Source organism: Amblyraja radiata, chromosome 1 (genome assembly GCF_010909765.2).
Source record: "Amblyraja radiata isolate CabotCenter1 chromosome 1, sAmbRad1.1.pri, whole genome shotgun sequence".
Classification (NCBI taxonomy): domain Eukaryota; kingdom Metazoa; phylum Chordata; class Chondrichthyes; order Rajiformes; family Rajidae; genus Amblyraja; species Amblyraja radiata.
In genome coordinates this window covers 19,327,297-19,345,456 of record NC_045956.1, presented here as the reverse complement: position 1 = coordinate 19,345,456, position 18,160 = coordinate 19,327,297, and the positions used below count along the sequence as shown (strand labels likewise).

Sequence of the window (18,160 nt, the reverse complement as noted above, 5' to 3'; positions counted from 1 at the left end):
GTCCTAACATGGTTATCGTTTCCTTCTGCTGATATGAGTGCAAGCACACCAAAAGAATGATGAATTTAAAAAAGAAAAAAAAACTTGCATTTCCTTGTGTCTTTTGTGACCTCAGCATGTCATCGTGTTATAGTTGATAAAACACACTTGAACTGCATTCAAGTTGTCATGTGGGACACACGGCAGTTAAATGCACATAGTAACTGCCCACAGAGAGTAACTTGATAATGATTAGATCATCTATTTTAGTTATTCTGACTGAGGGATAAATATTGGTCAAGTCTCTGTTTCGAAATAATCTCATGTGCCTTCTACATCCTTTTCAAATAGGATCCAGGTTTCATATCACTCCCAACAGATGGCCCATCCACAAGTGCTGCACTCATTCACACTACACCTAGGTACGAGTCCACACTTTGTGCTGTCACAAAGCACCCAACTATCTGACTTGTCTATGCACAGGCTTGTGCTGCTCACTGTGAAACAGTCAAATAGAGCATAGAACATGGGAGCATTGCAGCACAGAGTGGGGTCAAGGAAAGAGCGTTCACGTCACAGCCCTGTTTCCACCAATCCTTCCACCACCACGCACAAGAAGCGCAGGACAGACACTATTGTGCAGATGCCGAGAAGTGTGCTCAGCTCTGGCTGAACAACTTCTAATCTTGTGTGTGGACTCAATAAGAAGAGCACAGAAGTGGGCGCTTCAGCCCATAATGTCTGTGCTGAATATGACCCCAAGTTAAACTAATCTCTCCTGCCTGCACATGATTCTAAAGATTGGATAGACTCGGTTTGTACTCGCTAGAATTTAGAAGATTGAGGGGGGATCTTATAGAAACTTACAAAATTCCCGATGTTGGGGAAGTCCAGAACAAGGGGTCACAGTTTAAGGTTAAGGGGGAAATCTTTTAGGACCGAGATGAGGAAAACATTTTTCACACAGAGAGTGGTGAATCTGTGGAATTCTCTGCCACAGAAGGTAGTTGAGGCCAGTTCATTGGCTATATTTAAGAGGGAGTTAGATGTGGCCCTTGTGGCTAAAGGGATCAGGGGGTATGGAGAGAAGGCAGGTACAGGATACTGAGTTGGATGATCAGCCATGATCATATTGAATGGCGGTGCAGGCTCGAAGGGCCGAATGGCCTACTCCTGCACCTATTTTCTATGTATCTATGTTTCTATGATCCATACCCCTCCCCCCCTCCCCCCCCCCCCCCCCCCCCCCCCCTCTCCATATCCATCAAATGGGAAGTTGTACTAACATCCCGCACAATTTGGAAACAGAACATTCTGGAAACACTCAGAAACTCAGGCAGCGTTGTGGAAATTGAAACAGGGTTAAAGTTTTGGGTCAAAGACCCTTTGTCACAACTGGGAAAGAAAAAAAATGGTTTTATGCTGAAGAAAAAATGGGCACAGAAGCCGAATGGGATATCCGTGATAGATTGGACCAGGGTTGTGAGGATGGGTTGTCAGGTGAAACATAGGGGGAAAAAGGTGCAGGAGTAGGCCGTTCGGCCCTTCGAGTCAGCACCTGTCAGGCAAGGCAGACAAAATCTAGGTGCTGACAAGAATGTGCGACTGAAATGTTATTGCCATTCCGGAAACCTGGATAAGGGAGGAACAGGACATGGCAATGTAAAGTTCCCAGGTGCAGGTGAGAAATAGTTTGGTGCAAAAGAGGAGGGGGTGGGGATTGCTTTACTGATTAAGGAGAGCATCACAGTGGTCTTTAATTTGAAAAGAGAGTGAGATTTGGAAACCAGAGCCATTAGTGAAGTCATTAGAAGACAGATAAGATGAGGGACAAGAGCACAAGCACTTAACAGTAAGGAGCTACAGTCTTTTGCCCTTCAGTTTAAAAAGAGCGGGAGACTTGGAAAACAGAGCAATTAAGTCAGTTGAGGACAGTTACATTCATAAGTGATAGGAGGAGAATTAGGCCATCCGGCCCATCAAGTTGACCCTGCAATCATGGCAGATCTATCTTTCCCTCTCAACCCCATTCTCCTGCCTTCTTCCCAAGGTCAGAGGCAAGACAATTTGGACTGGGATTTGGGTAACAAATAAAAATAAGGCAAGGCTTGATGGAGTGGCCGTGTTTGGGAGAAGCGCTGTGTGTTGGTTAAAGTGTGAGTCTTCGGCTTAAGACAAGGAGGTTGAGAGGCAGATAAGATTCAGTGTGCTCATCTGAAGAAGGGTCTGGACCCGAAACGTCACCCATTCCTTCTCTCCAGAGATGCTGTCTATCCCTCTAAGTTACTCCAGCTTTTTAGTGTCTATGCTCGTGAAACTGTTGTTTTAGCTACAGTGGTATGGCAGGGAAGTTGTTGCAGTGCTCCTCCTGTGGGATGTGGGAAACCAGGGAAACTGCTGGTGCCCCTGATGGCCAGACATGTGGGAAATGTGTCCAGGTGCAGCTCCTTAAAAATCGCATCAAGGAACTGGAGCAGCAGCTGGGTGACCTCAGGACCATTTGGGAAAATGAGAGCTTCTTAGACAGCGCCGATGGCAAGGTTGTCACACCGAAAATCCAGGAAGAGAAAAGGTGATTGACCTCGAGGAAGGGAAATAGACAAGGAGTGCAGGCAACCCCATTACCTCTTCAAAACAGATGCACTCTCTATTCCAGCGTTTCTCAACCGGGGTTCCCCAGAACGTCAGGGTTCCGCAAGAGGTCGCTAGAGGTTCCACGAGAAATAGTGATAAACTAGACCAGGGGTGTCAAACTACCGGCCCGCAGGCCGCATCCGGCCCTCGAAGGGGCCAGTGCAACCCGCGGGATGATTTCCCCAATGCCAGAGTGGCTGCAGCTGTCCCCGGTGCCGGATCGGGCTGCAGATCTGCGTGACCCACCTCCCTAGTCAGCCCTAATCAAAAGCATTCTGCTCAAAGTTATTGGTTAAATGTGAAACGATCAAAAAGCAAACTAAAACACTTATTCTAAAACTTACATAAAATATCAGTCAACAAATAGCGCAAAAGATATATCTGGACCCATTCTATTTTTTTGATGATCTTATTTCTTCTCACCTTTACGGGCTTTTCATCTTTCACTTCAGCGTCTTCCAGCATCTTTATCACTCCCAATCCTTTCAGGGTCCGACCAAAAACCACATGTTTGTAGTCCAGATGAGGAGTAGGCACAGTAATGATGAAAAACTGCGAACCATTGGTGTTTGCTCCAGCATTGGCCATGCTGAGCAGTCCTATTTGATCATGCTGCAGTAGTGAAAGGATAAATGAATTGCTTGCAACACAAATATCACCACCTTCACTGAAGGCACAACTAAGATACAAGAAAACCATACAAATTGTAACTTTACATTTGCTACAGAGGGTGCATACACCACGGAAGCAGAGTACAGAGCTAGTATATTTTGCCTTTAGTTTTTGTAAATTTGTTTATGTTATCTTTACTTGGTAATACGCTTCCCGAAGCACTATTCATTAAAGAGAGTAAAATATATATTCACTTGCAAAAATAGCTATTGAGAGCTCTTTTTATTATATCAATGCAGTTATATGCCACTAATTAGTAACATAAAAGAGCAAAAAGTCTTGCAGAGCTTTGTACTCAATATCGGTGCTAAAAAATGGGACATTGTCACATCATGTACAATTATGCAAGCGTGGTTAACAAGTGCAGTTAGGACTGAGTTGAGGAGAATTCTCTGCCGCAGAAGGCAGTGGAGGCCAATTCACTAGATGTTTTCAAGAGAGAGTTAGATTTTGCTCTTTGGGCTAACGGAATCAAGGGATATGGGGAAAAGGCAGGAACGGGGTATTGACTTTGGATGATCAGCTATGATCACATTGAATGGCAGTGCAGGCACAAAGGGCCCAGTGGCCCACTTCTACGCCTGTTTTCTATGTTTCTATGCAGTAAAGTTTCCTCAACTCTGTCCAACAATGTCGTTCAGAGGCTAAAAACATCACATTTTGCATAGTCTGGGAAAATCCTGCTGATAATAGACCATTTACATCCAGCCACTAGATATATTCACAACACACTTATTTTTTTGTTTAACCTGGTATTTAAAGTTTTCATCTTCAAATTTCTCGCCGTAGATGCTTTCACCTCCAGTTCCATTTTGATTGGAAAAATCTCCTCCCTGAATCATGAACTTCTTTATAACTGAAAAGATTACAAATAATTACTCAAATGTTTTCATTCATTATTTGGTTATTAAAAAAAATATATATTTTATTCAAAGTTAAAAGTAAAGATGATCACATCAATTCACAGTGGACAAGCAGAACCATTGACTTACTCCTGTGGAAGGGGCAGCCTTTGAAATGGAGAGGTTTTCCGGTAGTTGGTCCAATTCCCTTCTCTCCGGTACACAATGCACGGAAGTTCTCAGCTGTTTTAGGACAAACATCTGCAAATAGCTCCAGAACTATCCGTCCAACTGCGAGAATAAAGATACTGAAGATTTCAGTTAAATGAACACGTGCTGTTTAAAACATGTTTTGCATTGAAATTATCATGAAAACAAACGCTGCAGCTGTCTACAAACAGCAGTTCACCCATTCGGACTGTAAACGCCTATCTCACCAGGGACTAACTCTACTGAACGTTTTTCCTTCCATTATTTATTATGTAAAAGAATATGTGTGTTATGATTGTGTTTATAGTTTGTTTGGTTGTTTGGTTGTTTGTCTTTTGCACAAAAGTCCGCGAGCATTGCCACTTTCATTTCACTGCACATCTCGTATGTGTATGTGACAAATAAACTTGACTTGACTTGACTTGCCCTGCTAGCTTTCTCTAAATATTGTCATCAAAAATGATAGCCATCCAACCATGTTAGTTAACTCAAAACACAATGTCCTCCTTATTAATGATTACATCAATCTGCAAGGGTGAAAACTCAATGGTCAGAGTGGATTCCTTCTATTATCTCATGTTTAAGGTGGAATTGCAGGACATTACAAATTTGATTCTTGTACATAGCACAAACTGAAGTTTATGCCAGTTTAATTGTTACATATCAAAGCTTTTACCGTGGTATCCACAACCTATTCCACTTATGCCCCCTACAAATTATTGTGTTAAACCATGGCTAAAGCTACAACAGTCAAAAGTCAGCTTTCCCAAAGGGAGCAGACAGGTGAGGTTTTGAGTCAGGACCCTTCTTCAAGCCAGTTCTCCTTTGCAGATGTTATATCCAGAAGGCACAGGTTTAAGGTAATGGGTAAAGGCAGGTTTTGAGGATTTTTTTCCCCCCAACCAGTTCAAATCTGGGATGCATTGCCCAAGGAGGCAGAGGAGACTGGTATTCTCATGGCATTTAAAAGCTTTTTTTATGTGATTACAAGCCAAGTGATGGAAAAAAGGATTTGTACAGATAGGTCTTTGATGGCAGGCATGGACATAGTGAGCAGAAACGTTTATTTCCATGCTATGTAATTCAGTGGCCAATTCGTCCATTCCCCTTTACCCTGCAAATTCTTTACCTATAGGTATACTTTTCCTGCACCCTTTGTGGACATCATGGATGCATTGGTGATCATTTTCCAATGTTCTATACATTCAGGATCAGTTCCTGTGGATTGGAGGGTAGCTAATGTTATCCCACTTTTTAAGAAAGGCGGGAGAGAGAAAACAGGGAACTATAGATCAGTTAGCCTGACATTGGTGGTGGGGAAGATGCTGGAGTCAATTATAAAAGATGAAATAGCGGCACATTTGGATAACATTAACAGGATCGGTCCGAGTCAGCATGGCTTTCCGAAGGGGAAATCATGCCTGACTAATCTTCTGGAATTTTTTGAGGATGTAACAAGGAAAATGAACAAGGGAGAGCCAGTGATTGTAGTGTACCTGGATTTTCAAAAATCCTTTGATAAGGTCCCACATAGATTAGTGGGCAAAATTAGAGCACATGGTATCAGGGGTAGGGTACTGACATGGATAGAAAATTGAAAACAGACAGGAAACAAAGTAGGGATTAACGGGTCCCTTTCAGAATGGCAGGCAGTGACTAGTGGGGTACTGCAAGGCTCGGTGCTGGGACCGCAGCTATTTACAATATACATTAATGATTTAGATGAAGGGATTAAAAGTAACATTAGCAAATTTGCAGATGACACAAAGCTGGGTGGCAGTGTGAAATGTGAGGAGGATGCTTTGAGGATGCAGGATAACTTGGACAGATTGGGCGAGTGGGCAGATGCAGTTTAATGTGGATAAATGTGAGGTTATCCACTTTGGTGGCAAAAACAGGAAGGCAGATTATCATCTGAATGGTGTCAAATTGGTAAAAAGGGGAAGTACAACGAGATCTGGGGGTCCTTGTTCATCAATCACTGAAAGTAAGCATGCAGGTACAGCAGACAGTGAAGAAAGCTAATGGCATGTTGGCCTTCATAACAAGAGTAGTTGAGTATAGGAGCAAAGAGGTGAAACGGTTAAATGCTTTTAAATGTATGAAGGATACATGGTGGAATGCTTAATTAGGTTGTGGCTTGTATTCCTTCTCAAGCAGGCTTTCTCCAGTGGAAGAGTGCTAGTTGGTGGGAGAGAGAGACAGGCCCGGGCTTGTCTCAGGTTGATGTATATTGAGACAATGACCGGTGCCGTTGAAATGTGTCTACCAATTGATAAGAGAGACAATCTCAGACTCGTCCTGTAGTGATGTATATTGGCTGCATCTTGTGACCATGACTAACATCTTTGGAATGTGATTAAGTGACACACAGTATAAAACACTGTGCAATTCTTTGTTCATTGAAGTGGTGGCGTGGTGAAGTCAAGCTTACTTGACTGGTGTACCCATGTCACTTCCGCCGGCTGATGATCAGTAAAGCTTGAGTTGGTTTACCTAACCTTTTTGTGAGTTGTCTGTTTTTAAGGTTGTGTACAGTTGTACAGGACCCTAGTGAGACCACACCTGGGGTATTGTGTGCAGTTTTGGTCTCCAAATTTGAGGAAGGACATTCTTGCTGTTGAGGGAGTGCAGCATAGGTTTACGAGGTTAATTTCTGTGATGGCGGGACTGTCATATGTTGATAGAATGGAGCGATTGGGCTAAACTCTGGAATTTAGAAGGATGAGAGGTGATCTTATTGAAACATAAGATTATTAAGGGATTGGACACGCTAGAGGCAGGAAACATGTTCCCGATGTTGGGGGAGTCCAGAACCAGGGGCCACAGTTTAAAAATAAGGGGTTGGCCATTTAGAACGGAGATGTGGAAAAACGTTTTCACACAGAGAGTTGGGAATTTGTGGAATTCTCTGCCTCAGAAGGCAATGGAGGCCAATTCTCTGGATGCTTTCAAGAGAGAGTTTGATAGAGCTCTTAAAGATAGCGGGGTCAAGGGTTATGTGGAGAAGGCAAGAACGGGGTACTGATTGTTGGTGATCAGCCATGATCACAGTGAATGGCGGTGCTGGCTCAAAGGGCTGAATGGCCTACTCCTGCACTTATTGTCTTTTGAAACGATACAGGATGGATGCTCAGTAGATTGCTATTCCTAGCTGAAGAATCACAATCTCAGCATGAGGTAAGCTTCTTAATACTGAGATGAGGAGGAATTCCTTCACTCAGATAGTACCAGATCTTTGGAATTTTCACCCGAGAAGTCGTGGAAGATCAGTTTTCTATTTTTTCCAAACAGAAATTGATAGATTTCTGATATTAAGGTGGTCCAGGGATACAAGGATAGTGCAGGAAATCTGTGATCTTAATGAATAGTAGAGCAACCCTGATGGACAGATGACTAACTACCTATCATTAATATATAGGAAATTCATTTTTATATGATGCTGCCTAAGGATCAAATATAAAGCATGACATTTTGTTGGCACTTTTGTCATTGTCAAGATGTTTTATTTGTAGTTTAGTTTAGCATGAAACTAGGGCCTTGGGCCCATTGCTCGTCATCAATCGCCTGTTCACACAGGTTTTACGTTTATCTCACTTTCTCATCCACTCCCCACACAATAGGGACAATTTTATAGAGGTCAATTACAGGGCTTCCAACTTTGGGTGAGTTGAGAGTGAGAAATTCCGAGGGTGCGAAGTGACCGAGGCGGGGGGGGGGGGGGGGGGGGGGGGGGAGGGGGGAAGGTGGGTGGAGAGGGGGGGAACCAGTGGGGAGGAGGGGGGAGGGGGAGGGAGGAAGAGTCCCCCCTCCCATGGTAGTGAGCTTTTCCATTTTTCAGCTTGAAATTGTGCAATCTGGTGCATACTGTAGTGAGTTTTAACTTACACTTGAATGCAACATTTATGCTTCAAATTGGATTAGGTATGAAGGTTAGGCTAAATTACATTCCTAATTACATTCCACAGTAGAGCCAGGCTCTAATCAACAGGTGCAGCACAATAGATAATAATTCATGCTGTTATGCATATATATATAGAGAAACAAAAACATAGAAACAAGGCAAGAGGAGTCAGACTTCCATCGCTGTTCTGCACAAAAAAATCAATCAACCTTACCCATTGACTGAAGAAATAAGACGAAAATAATGCCATATTCAACCGTATATGGTTCAATGAAATTAAGATATATATGTATAACATATATATGGAAACAGGCCCTTCGGCCCACCAAGTCTACACCGACCAGCAATCTACCATACACCAGTTGTATCCTACACGCCAGGGCCAATTTACGGAAGCCAATTAACCTACAAACCTGCACTTCTTTCAGTTGTGGGAGAAACCGGAATATCCAGAGAAAACCATGTGGTCATAAGAAGAATGTACAAATACTGTACTGACAGCACCCGTGGTCAGGATCCAATCTGGGTCTGTGGTGCTGCAACTCTACCGCAGCGCCACCGTGCCACCCCATTAAATTATTTTTTCTGTAATATATTTATTATGGTCAATAAAGATGAACAAATGATTCTGATTTCTGCCCTTAGTTGGATAACACACATCTCCAGTCATTGTGTTTTATGGCTGGTTTTCAACCTCTTCAGTCTGAAGGTCTCGACCCAAAACATCACCTATTCTTTCTCTCCAGAGATGCTGCCTGTCCTGCTGAGTCATTCCAGCTTTTAGTGTCTATCTTCAGTTTAAATCACCATCTGCAGTTCCTTCCTACACTCACACAGGTCCTATTCTCATAATATTATTCACCTCAACTAAGTATTTTCTTCACCTCCGTTGCTGCAGAGAATACAATCCCAGTTATCAAATCTTTCTTCAAAGTGAAAAACAAATTCCAGTCCTGCCAATATGTTCATAAATCACCCCTGGATCCTCTCCAGGGCTATTGCACCCTTTCTACAGTGTGTCATAGTCTTACAGCATGGAAACAGGCCCTTCATCCCAATTTGGCCATGTAGATCAAGATGCCCCATCTAAACTAGTCCCATTTATCAGCATTCGGCCCATATCCCTTTAAACCTTGTGTGTGTGTGTTAGGTTGTGTGTGAGAGTGTGTGTCAGTGAAGCGGCGACAACACCCGGAGTGAGCGGAGACTTGGCGATGTCCGGGCAGCATTTCCCTCTCTCCCCCCATCCCCGGGAATGCGGGCCGGACCAGGTGTCCTGTGTCCAGCTGGGGTCCGGGGAGGTGAAGGTCAGTGACCCGGGGGTCCGGGGAGGTGAAGGTCAGTGACCCGGGGGTCCGGGGAGGTCAAGGTCAGTGACCCGGGGGTCCGGGGGAGGTGAGGGTCAGTGACCCCGGGGTCCGGGGGAGGTGAGGGTCAGTGTCCCGGAGGTCCGGGGGAGGTGAGGGTCAGTGACCCGGGGTCAGGCATCGGAGCGAAGCTATCGCCCGAGATTCATCCCCGCGGCTCCGGAGGCGGCATCGACGCCCCAGCTCACCCGGACCGCTCCTGGCTCCAGGCCTGGGTTAAAACTCCATGCGGTGTGGACAGAGTGGCCGCCGGAGGTGAGGGTGGGAGGTGTGAGTGGTGCCTCGGGGGGTGGGGGTGGGGGGCCGGTGCTGGGACCACTGCCGTGTCTCACCGATCACACCATCTGCATGGGAATGTGCATGCGGGTGAGGCAACATCTATAGAGCGAGACAAAAATGCTGGAGAAATGCTTGAGTCTGAAGAAGGGTCAAACTCAGTCATAGATAACAAGAGGATTTCATAACAAGAGGATTTCAGTATAGAAGTAAAGAGGTTCTTCTGCAGTTGTATAGGGCTCTGGTGAGACCACATCTGGAGTATTGTGTCTAGTTTTGGTCTAATTTGAGGAAGGACATCCTTGTGATTGAAGCAGTGCTGAGAAGGTTCACAAGATTGATCCCTGGGATGGTGGGACTGTCAAATGAGGAAAGATGGAAAAGACTAGGCTTGTATTCACTGGAGTTTAGAAGGATGAGGGGAGATCTTATAGAAACATATAAAATTATAAAAGGACTGGACAAGCTAGATGCAGGAAAAAATTTCCCAATGTTGGGCGAGTCCAGAACCACAGTCTTAGAATAAAGGGGAGGTCATTTAAGACTGAGGTGAGAAAAAACTTTTTCACCCAGAGAGTTGTGAATTTATGGAATTCCCTGCCACAGAGGGCAGTGGAGGCCCAGTCACTGGATGGATTTAAGTTAGATAGAGCACTACGGGCTAGTGGAGTCAAGGGATATGGGGAGAAGACAGGCACGGGTTATTGATTGGGGACGATCAGCCATGATCACAATGAATGGCGGTGCTGGCTCGAAGGGCTGAATGGCCTCCTCCTGCACCTATTTTCTATGTTTCTAGCTGCCTCACCCGCTGAGTTTCTCCAGCATTTTCTGTCTACATTGCCATTTTAAATAGTGTGCGATGGGCTTAGGCCAATTAAATGCTCGTTCTTTACAGGAAACCCGCCGACAGAAAACTATTCTCGTTGGTGAGTGTGGAGGAGTGTGGCTTTAGTTATTTATTTTTTTATTTTTTAAGTATATTTTTGAGCGTGAGAACTTCTGTCATCAGCGTGAGAATTTCGTCAAATGCGTGAGACTCACGCTCAATGCGTGAGAGTTGACAGCCCTGCAATTAACCTACCAACCCAGACATCTTTGGAATGTGAGAGGAAACCAGTGCACCCAGGGGAAATGTGTAGGAAGGAACTACAGATGCTGGTTTACACCGAAGATAGACACCAAATGCTGGAGTAACTCAGCAGGACAGGCAACATCCCTGTATAGAAGGAATGGGTGATGTCTCGGTACGAGATCCTTCTTCAGACCCAGAGGAAATCCACGTTGTCACAAGGAGAGACTATAAAAGACAGCACCAGGAATGAACACGGTTCTCTGGCACCAAGGCAGCAGCTTTATCAGCTGTGCCACTTAGGGTGCACACAATATCTCATCTGAAATATCGCTACATTTATGGAATGTCAGTCTAGATTTATGCCCAACCCCTTAAATGGGTTTGAGCAAGATTGCCACCATCAGAATCGCTAACGCTGTGTGGCTGAATATAATTCTGAAATCATATTTTTTAAATCTTGAAAACGCCAGTCTTTCTTTCAAAAAGTACGAAATACGAGTCAAACAGAACTAAATAAAAATGGTTAGGAAGAAACTGCCGATGCTGGCTTACGTCAAACACAGACACAAAATGCTGGAGTAACTCAGCAGGTCAGGCAGCATCTCTGGAGATAAAGTGCGTTTTGGGCCAAGATCCTTCTTCAGATCGTGAGTCAGGGGAGATGGAAACTTGAGGTAAGAAAAGTTACAGAACAAATCACAGCTGACATTTTTAACTTCCCTATCCATTCCCATAATGGCCTTTCTGTCCTGGTCCTCCTCCACTGAGGTCACATGTAAATTGGAGGAACAGCACCTCATATTTTGCTTGGGTGCTTGCAACCCAGCGGTATGAATACTGATTTCTCTAATTTCAAGTAACCCTTGCATTCCCACCCTTTCACCCTTTCACTCCCCACCCTGATCATCCTGCTCGTTGCACTGTTCATATCCCTTCGTTACCTCCACCTCCACAGTCAACAATAGACCATTGTTGGCTCCTTGGCCATCGGTGCCGCCTCCGATTTGTTCTGTCCCTTTTCATATTTCTAGTTTCCCTCTCCCTCTCAGTCTGAAGAAGGGTCTCGACCCGAAACATCACCTCTTCCTCTTCTCCAGCATTTTGTGCCTCTCTTTAAATAAAAATGGTTCCCTTCCAGTAAAATTGCTCGCCTTAAAAAGGATTCAACAACAGTGAGACTTAGACTTTAGAGATACAGCGCGCAAACAGGCCCTTCTGCCGACCGAGTCCGTGCCGACCAGTGATTACCCCGTATGCTAGCACTTTCCTACACATGGGACAATTTCCAATTTTTTTACGGAAGTGGATTAACCGACAAGCCTGGGCGTCTTTGGGGTATGGGAGGAAACTACAGCACCCGAAGAAAACTCACACGGTTATAGGGAGAATATATAAACTCCGTACAGACAGCAACCATAGTCAGGATCAAATATGGGTCTCTGCACTGTAATGCCCCTGTCCCACTTAGGAAACCTGAACGGAAACCTCTGGAGACTTTGCGCCCCAACCAAGGTTTCCGTGCGGTTCCCGGAGGTTGCAGGTGGTTGCCGGAGGTTGCAGTAAGTGGAAGCAGGTAGGGAGACTGACAAAATGCTCTGGGAACCTACGGGAACCGCACGGAAACCTTGGGTGGCGCGCAAAGTCTCCAGAGGTTTCCGTTCAGGTTTCCTAAGTTGGACAGGGGCATTAGGCAGCAACTCTACCGCTGCACCACCCCCATTTTTCTGCACAGAAGAGGCACATGAGACTTAAGAAATGCAACGATCAATAGGGCTTTTGGGCTATCAAGATTATTCCAGCATTCAGTGAGACAATGGTTCTTGTACTAATGCAAGCACAATCCTGCTTTTTACACGGGCAACTCAAATATATTCACTCAGTCTTCAATGATTTGACTGGTTATCATTTTCTAATACAATGCAATCTGTTATTATTCATCTTAAACAATGATGACAGTACAACATGTACTTTTAAGCAGTATACAATACAATACGGTTTTATTCGTCAGTACTCGGGAACATTAAGATTATGGATACATATAACTTTCCCATTTAAAATACGTAAACAAAAAATAGCTCTTTGAAGCAGTTTTGTTCGTATAAAAAAACTGCACGCTTCCACTTATCTTGAATATTTGTAAGTTTAACTATTCCAGAGAATGACCACGGACAATTGGCAGATTATTTTTTCTATCTAACAACTGCTGTAACTCAAGCCATGAATATAGCATCTTAGAAATAGTTCATTTCTAATTTCCCATACTTTGAATATGTAGTTTAAATGATTAAACCTCAAAAAGCAGAATTCATCTAAATAACAGGTTCCATGCAACTGCCCAAGACTTGTCCTTTCACCTCCTCCTTTCCCATAGTCCAAAGCCACAAGCAGTGATTTTTTAATACATCTTTCAAGCCATACCCACTGTTTGTCATTACCACCTTAACATTGGGCAGACCTATCTAAAATATATCAGGTGACCAATTTGCTGAACATCTTCCATTCTACTCAAACGTGATCCTGTTTTGCGATAGCTCACTCTAATTCTCTATCCTGAATTTATTTTTTCCCGGTCCAATTGCTCAACGTCCGCTCAGAAAACTGCATTTCATCTTCTAACTCGACCTACTTTACACCCACACTGATTTTTCTTTTTTGCCCCATTGCCCCTTCTTTCAACTTATTTTCACTATCATGGCTTTGTGATATTAACTGCTTCTGCAATCTACCCTTGAACATATTTTTTCCCATTCATTTTTCCTCCTCTTTCCCTGCATCTTGGAACTTACAGAACTCTATTTTGTCAATTCAGATGTCCTGAAACATGAACCGACCGTCTCTCTCCACGTGTGCTGCCTGACTTGCTGAAATTTTTAAAGCGTCTTCTGCAACCAACCCGACCTTTGCGGAACAGTCCATGCTTAAGAATAATGGAGATACGGAATATGGACAACTACAGATGCCGCTTTACAAATAACAAGACCCATGCTAGTTTAACTCAGCGGGTCAGGAAGCAGCATTACTGGAGGACGTGGATCCACGACGTTTCGGGCCGGGACCTGCTGAGTTACTCCAGCTCTTAACGAGTCTTAATTTGTGCTTAATACCCCCAGGGCCCATACATATTCTTTAGCATGAGATCAAAGCAACAATGATTAGTTCCCATGCCCGACGCGCTGAGTTACTCCAGCAATTTGTGTCTATTTTTGCAAACCGACATCAGATTTGCTCAAAGGACTGACTGTTGGGGACCCCGGCTCACCACCAAGGAGCAAGCAAGCAAGGAGCAAGCAATGATGTTTGGGAACAAGCGCCTCTCTTCACCCTCCTTACCTAACTCGCCCCCCACGCTCACGTCCAGGAAGATCCGCGGGTTGGAGGGGTTTGCGGGCTTGCATTGGGGAGAAGGATGAGCCATTCTGCACGTCTCCACACACACACACACACAGGCAGAGCAAGCGCACACAAAGCTTCCGCCTCCTATCCACCACACATCCGCTGCAACCCCAGCGTTGAAGGAGGTTCCCAACACGAATCCTCCTCTCCCACCCGTCCCCCTCCCATCATCCGTCCCTCTCAAACCACCCGTCTCTCTCCCTCCACCGACATATTGAGTTTCAACCACAGTTTATCTTTTTTTTGCTGAAGATTCCAGCATCTACAGTCTCTTGTGTGTCCAAAACATTAATCGTCTGTTTTAGGAATAAAGTCAAACCGCAGAACAACTGAACGTGTTTAAACTAAACGCGGAGGTGTTTTTTTTGTTGTTGCACTGAACGAGATTAAAAGTGATTGGTATTCAGAGATGCTGGGTGTCGTTGTGTATCAATAAGCGAGCATTACCGTACAGCTTGAGCAAGCACTTCGGAAAACAAATGGTTTGTTGGCTTCGATTGCAAGAGAACTTGAGCACAGGAACGGATATTTTGCCTTCAGTTTTCTAAGTCTGTAGGAATACCCAATTTGTAATATTGTATGTGGGCCTGATCTCCCGAAGGAGGATATATTTTCAATAGTGGGATGGGGTGAGGATCAGCAACAGTTTTCCAGCTACATTTGTGAAATAGTGGGTTTGATATTTTTGGACTATGCCTATCCTGTCTTGTGTAGGAAGGAACTGCAGATGCTGGTTTTCACTGAAGATCGACACAAAATGCTGGAGCAACTCAGCGGGTTACCTGCCTTATGTTTGGAGTAATGAGGAGTGATCTCATTGGAACGCAAACTTCTTCTGATACTTGTAACTGTAAATGCAGAGATAATACATCTCCAGGGTGAAGTTCCCAGTGTCAAGAGGACACAATCTCAAAATAAGGTGCCGGCCATTCAGGGCAGATGAAAACAAATCTTAAGACAGAGGATAATGGGTCTGGAATTTTCTGCCAGAGGACTGTGGATGATCAGCTGCTCTATATATTCAAGGCAAATAGCAATAGTTTCTTGATGTTAAGGGAATCAAGATTGGTGCAGGAATGTGGCATTCCCCTGGAAAATAACTGTATAAGACTTCTTATGAAAAAATATAAAACGAATTTCAGAAATAAAATTCCGTCTCCCAGAAGTGAAAAAGCACATCTTCAACATTTAGCAAAAGATTATTTTCACATCCTTCTGCTTCACTATTATTTGTGTCAAGAACGGCAGAAAGGGATGTGGGGATGATTGCTACTGTGCAGGATGGAACTGCAGATGCTGGTTTACACTGAAGACAGACACAAAATGTTCTAGTAACTCAGCTGGACGGGCAGCATCTCTGGAGAGAATGAATGACAACAGACAATAGGTGCAGGAGTAGGCCATATGGCCCTTCGAGCCAGCATTGCCATTCACTGTGATATGGCTGATCATCCACAATCAGTACTCCATTCCTGCCTTCTCCTCATATACCTTGAGTCCCCTATCTTTAAGAGCTCTATCTAACTCTCTCTTGAAAGCATCCAGAGAATTGGCCTCCACTGCCTTCTGAGGCAGAGAATTCCACAGATTCACAACTCTCTGTGTGAATTTTTTTTCCTCATCTCTGTTCTAAATGCCTTACCCCTTATTCTTAAATGGTGGCCCCTGGTTCTGGACTCCCCTAAAATCAGGAACATGTTTCCTGGCTCTAACATGTCCAAACCTTTAATGATCTTATGTTTCAATAAGATCCCCTCCCATCCTTCTAAATTCCAGTGCATACAAACCCAGTCGCTCCATTCTTTCAACATATGACATATGACTGTTGATATGGGATGTCTTTCATTATTACTATTTCAAAAGTATTTGTTGATATTACTGGATCAGCCAATGTGTTGAAGATAGGACAGATCGTATGACTTGCAGTAAGTAGCCTATTTTACAACATTCTACTTGTTCAAAAAATTGTGTTTAAACAGCTAAGGAAATGGAAATTACCACCCGTTCTTCTAATAAGGTTATTTCTCCAGGAAGAAGAGAGCGCAGAATAGATACAATACAACAAAGGACATTTATTATCACATACACCAATTGGTGTAGTTAAATTTGACTTGACATTGCAGCACACAAATAAAGATAAGACACAACATTAAAGAATTTAACAATAAACATAAAAACATCCCCCCACACTGTGGGGGAAGGCAGCAAAGTCCAGTCCCATCCCCTGTTCACCGATAGTCGGGCCTATTGTGGCCTCCACAGCCAGTCTGATGTTTTCAGGCCCTCTTGCCGCGAAGATGGAACTCCGGCGTCGGGTGAACACTCCTCAGCGGCTGGGAAATGTCTGGAGCGGCCGCTCCCTCCCCAGAGACCGCGGCACCCGAAGTCCTCAGGCCGCTCTGGTTGGAGCTCCGACTCTGGCGATCTCGGATCCCAGGCTCCGCGGTGTTTTAAATCCAGCGCCGCCCGACGCAGATGCAGATATAATATGAAGAATATCAAATTGGCATTTAAGTGGGCATCAAGCCCACTTGGAAGTATGAGTAGAATTACTGGGTTATCCCTGTTCTGATTGCTTTGCTTAGATCATTGTTAAGATACAGAGGTCTACAAGTATCACAGATACGACCTTGGTAAGAACATCAAAAAGGCCAAAAGGGACCTGCTCCAAGCTGGAAGATGAGACGGATGTTCGGCAACTGTGGCAGGGCTTGAATGCCATCACCTCCTACAAAAACGAAATCAGGAGGCAGCACAATTGTCAGTGAAGCATCACTCCCTGACGAGCTCAATGCATTTACGCATGCTTTGATAGGGAGAACACTGATAAGCGAGCCCCCATTCGCCGTGATGGTATTTCAGTCACAGTCACAGAGGCAGAAGATCCTTCAGAGGGGTGAACCCTCGGAAAATGCCTGGACCTGATAGCCTACCCGGTCGTGTTCTAAAAACCTATGCAGACCAACTGGCTGGGGTTTTTACGGACATTTTCAACCTCTCACTTCTGAGGTCTGAGATTCCCATCTGCTTTAAAAGGGCATCAATAATACCGGTGCCCAAGAAGAGCAATAATACCGGTGCCCAAGACGTGCCTCAATGACTATCGACCAATGGCACTAACGTCCATGGTGCTGAAGTGCTTTGAGAGGTTGATTATGGCGCAAATCAACTCCTACCTCGACAAGAACGACCTACTGCAGTTCGTTTACCGCCACAACAGATCAACGGTGGATGTGATCTCATTGTCTCTCCATTCTGGACTACTTGGACAACAAAAACGCATATGACAGGCTGTTATTCATTGACTACAGCTTGGCATTTAATACCATCATCCCCTCCAAGCTGGTTACCAAGTTCTCAGATCTGGGTCTCTGCACATCCCTCTGCAATTCGATCCTCGACTTCCTCATTCACAGACCACAATCTGTCCATATTGGTGGAAATGTGTCATCCTCGATTACAATCAGCACGGGAGCACCTCAAGGCTGCGTGCTCAGCCCCCTGCTTTACTCACTCTATACTCATGACTGCGTAGCCGGACATAGTGCGAACTCCATCATCAAGTTTGCCGACAACACCACTGTTGTGGGACGAATCACTGATGGTGACGAGTCAGAGTATAGAAGTGAGATCGACCGATTGACCAAATGGTGCCAGCACAATAACCTGGCTCTCAACACCAGCAAAACCAAGGGACCGATTGTGGACTTTGGAAGGGGTGGGATAGGGACCCACAATCCCGTATATATCAACGGGACGATGGTGGAAAGTGTCAAGAAGTTCAAATTCCTGGGCATGCATATTTCCG

The 18,160-nt window shown here is 44.5% G+C and overlaps 1 protein-coding gene across 1 annotated transcript in view; it reads right to left on the bottom strand.

The window, feature by feature from the left end:
* Positions 1-14,458, bottom strand: part of ppid (peptidylprolyl isomerase D) — a 41,418-nt gene extending 26,960 nt beyond the window's left edge. The window contains exons 1-4 of the mRNA XM_033018397.1: positions 14,290-14,458; positions 4,278-4,418; positions 4,035-4,141; positions 3,037-3,225 (exon numbers count right to left, since the gene is read on the bottom strand). Coding sequence (XP_032874288.1) covers positions 3,037-3,225; positions 4,035-4,141; positions 4,278-4,418; positions 14,290-14,374 — 522 coding nt within the window. The 5' untranslated portion in view covers positions 14,375-14,458. The remainder of the gene's footprint in view (positions 1-3,036; positions 3,226-4,034; positions 4,142-4,277; positions 4,419-14,289) is intronic.
* Positions 14,459-18,160: the final 3,702 nt, after the last annotated feature.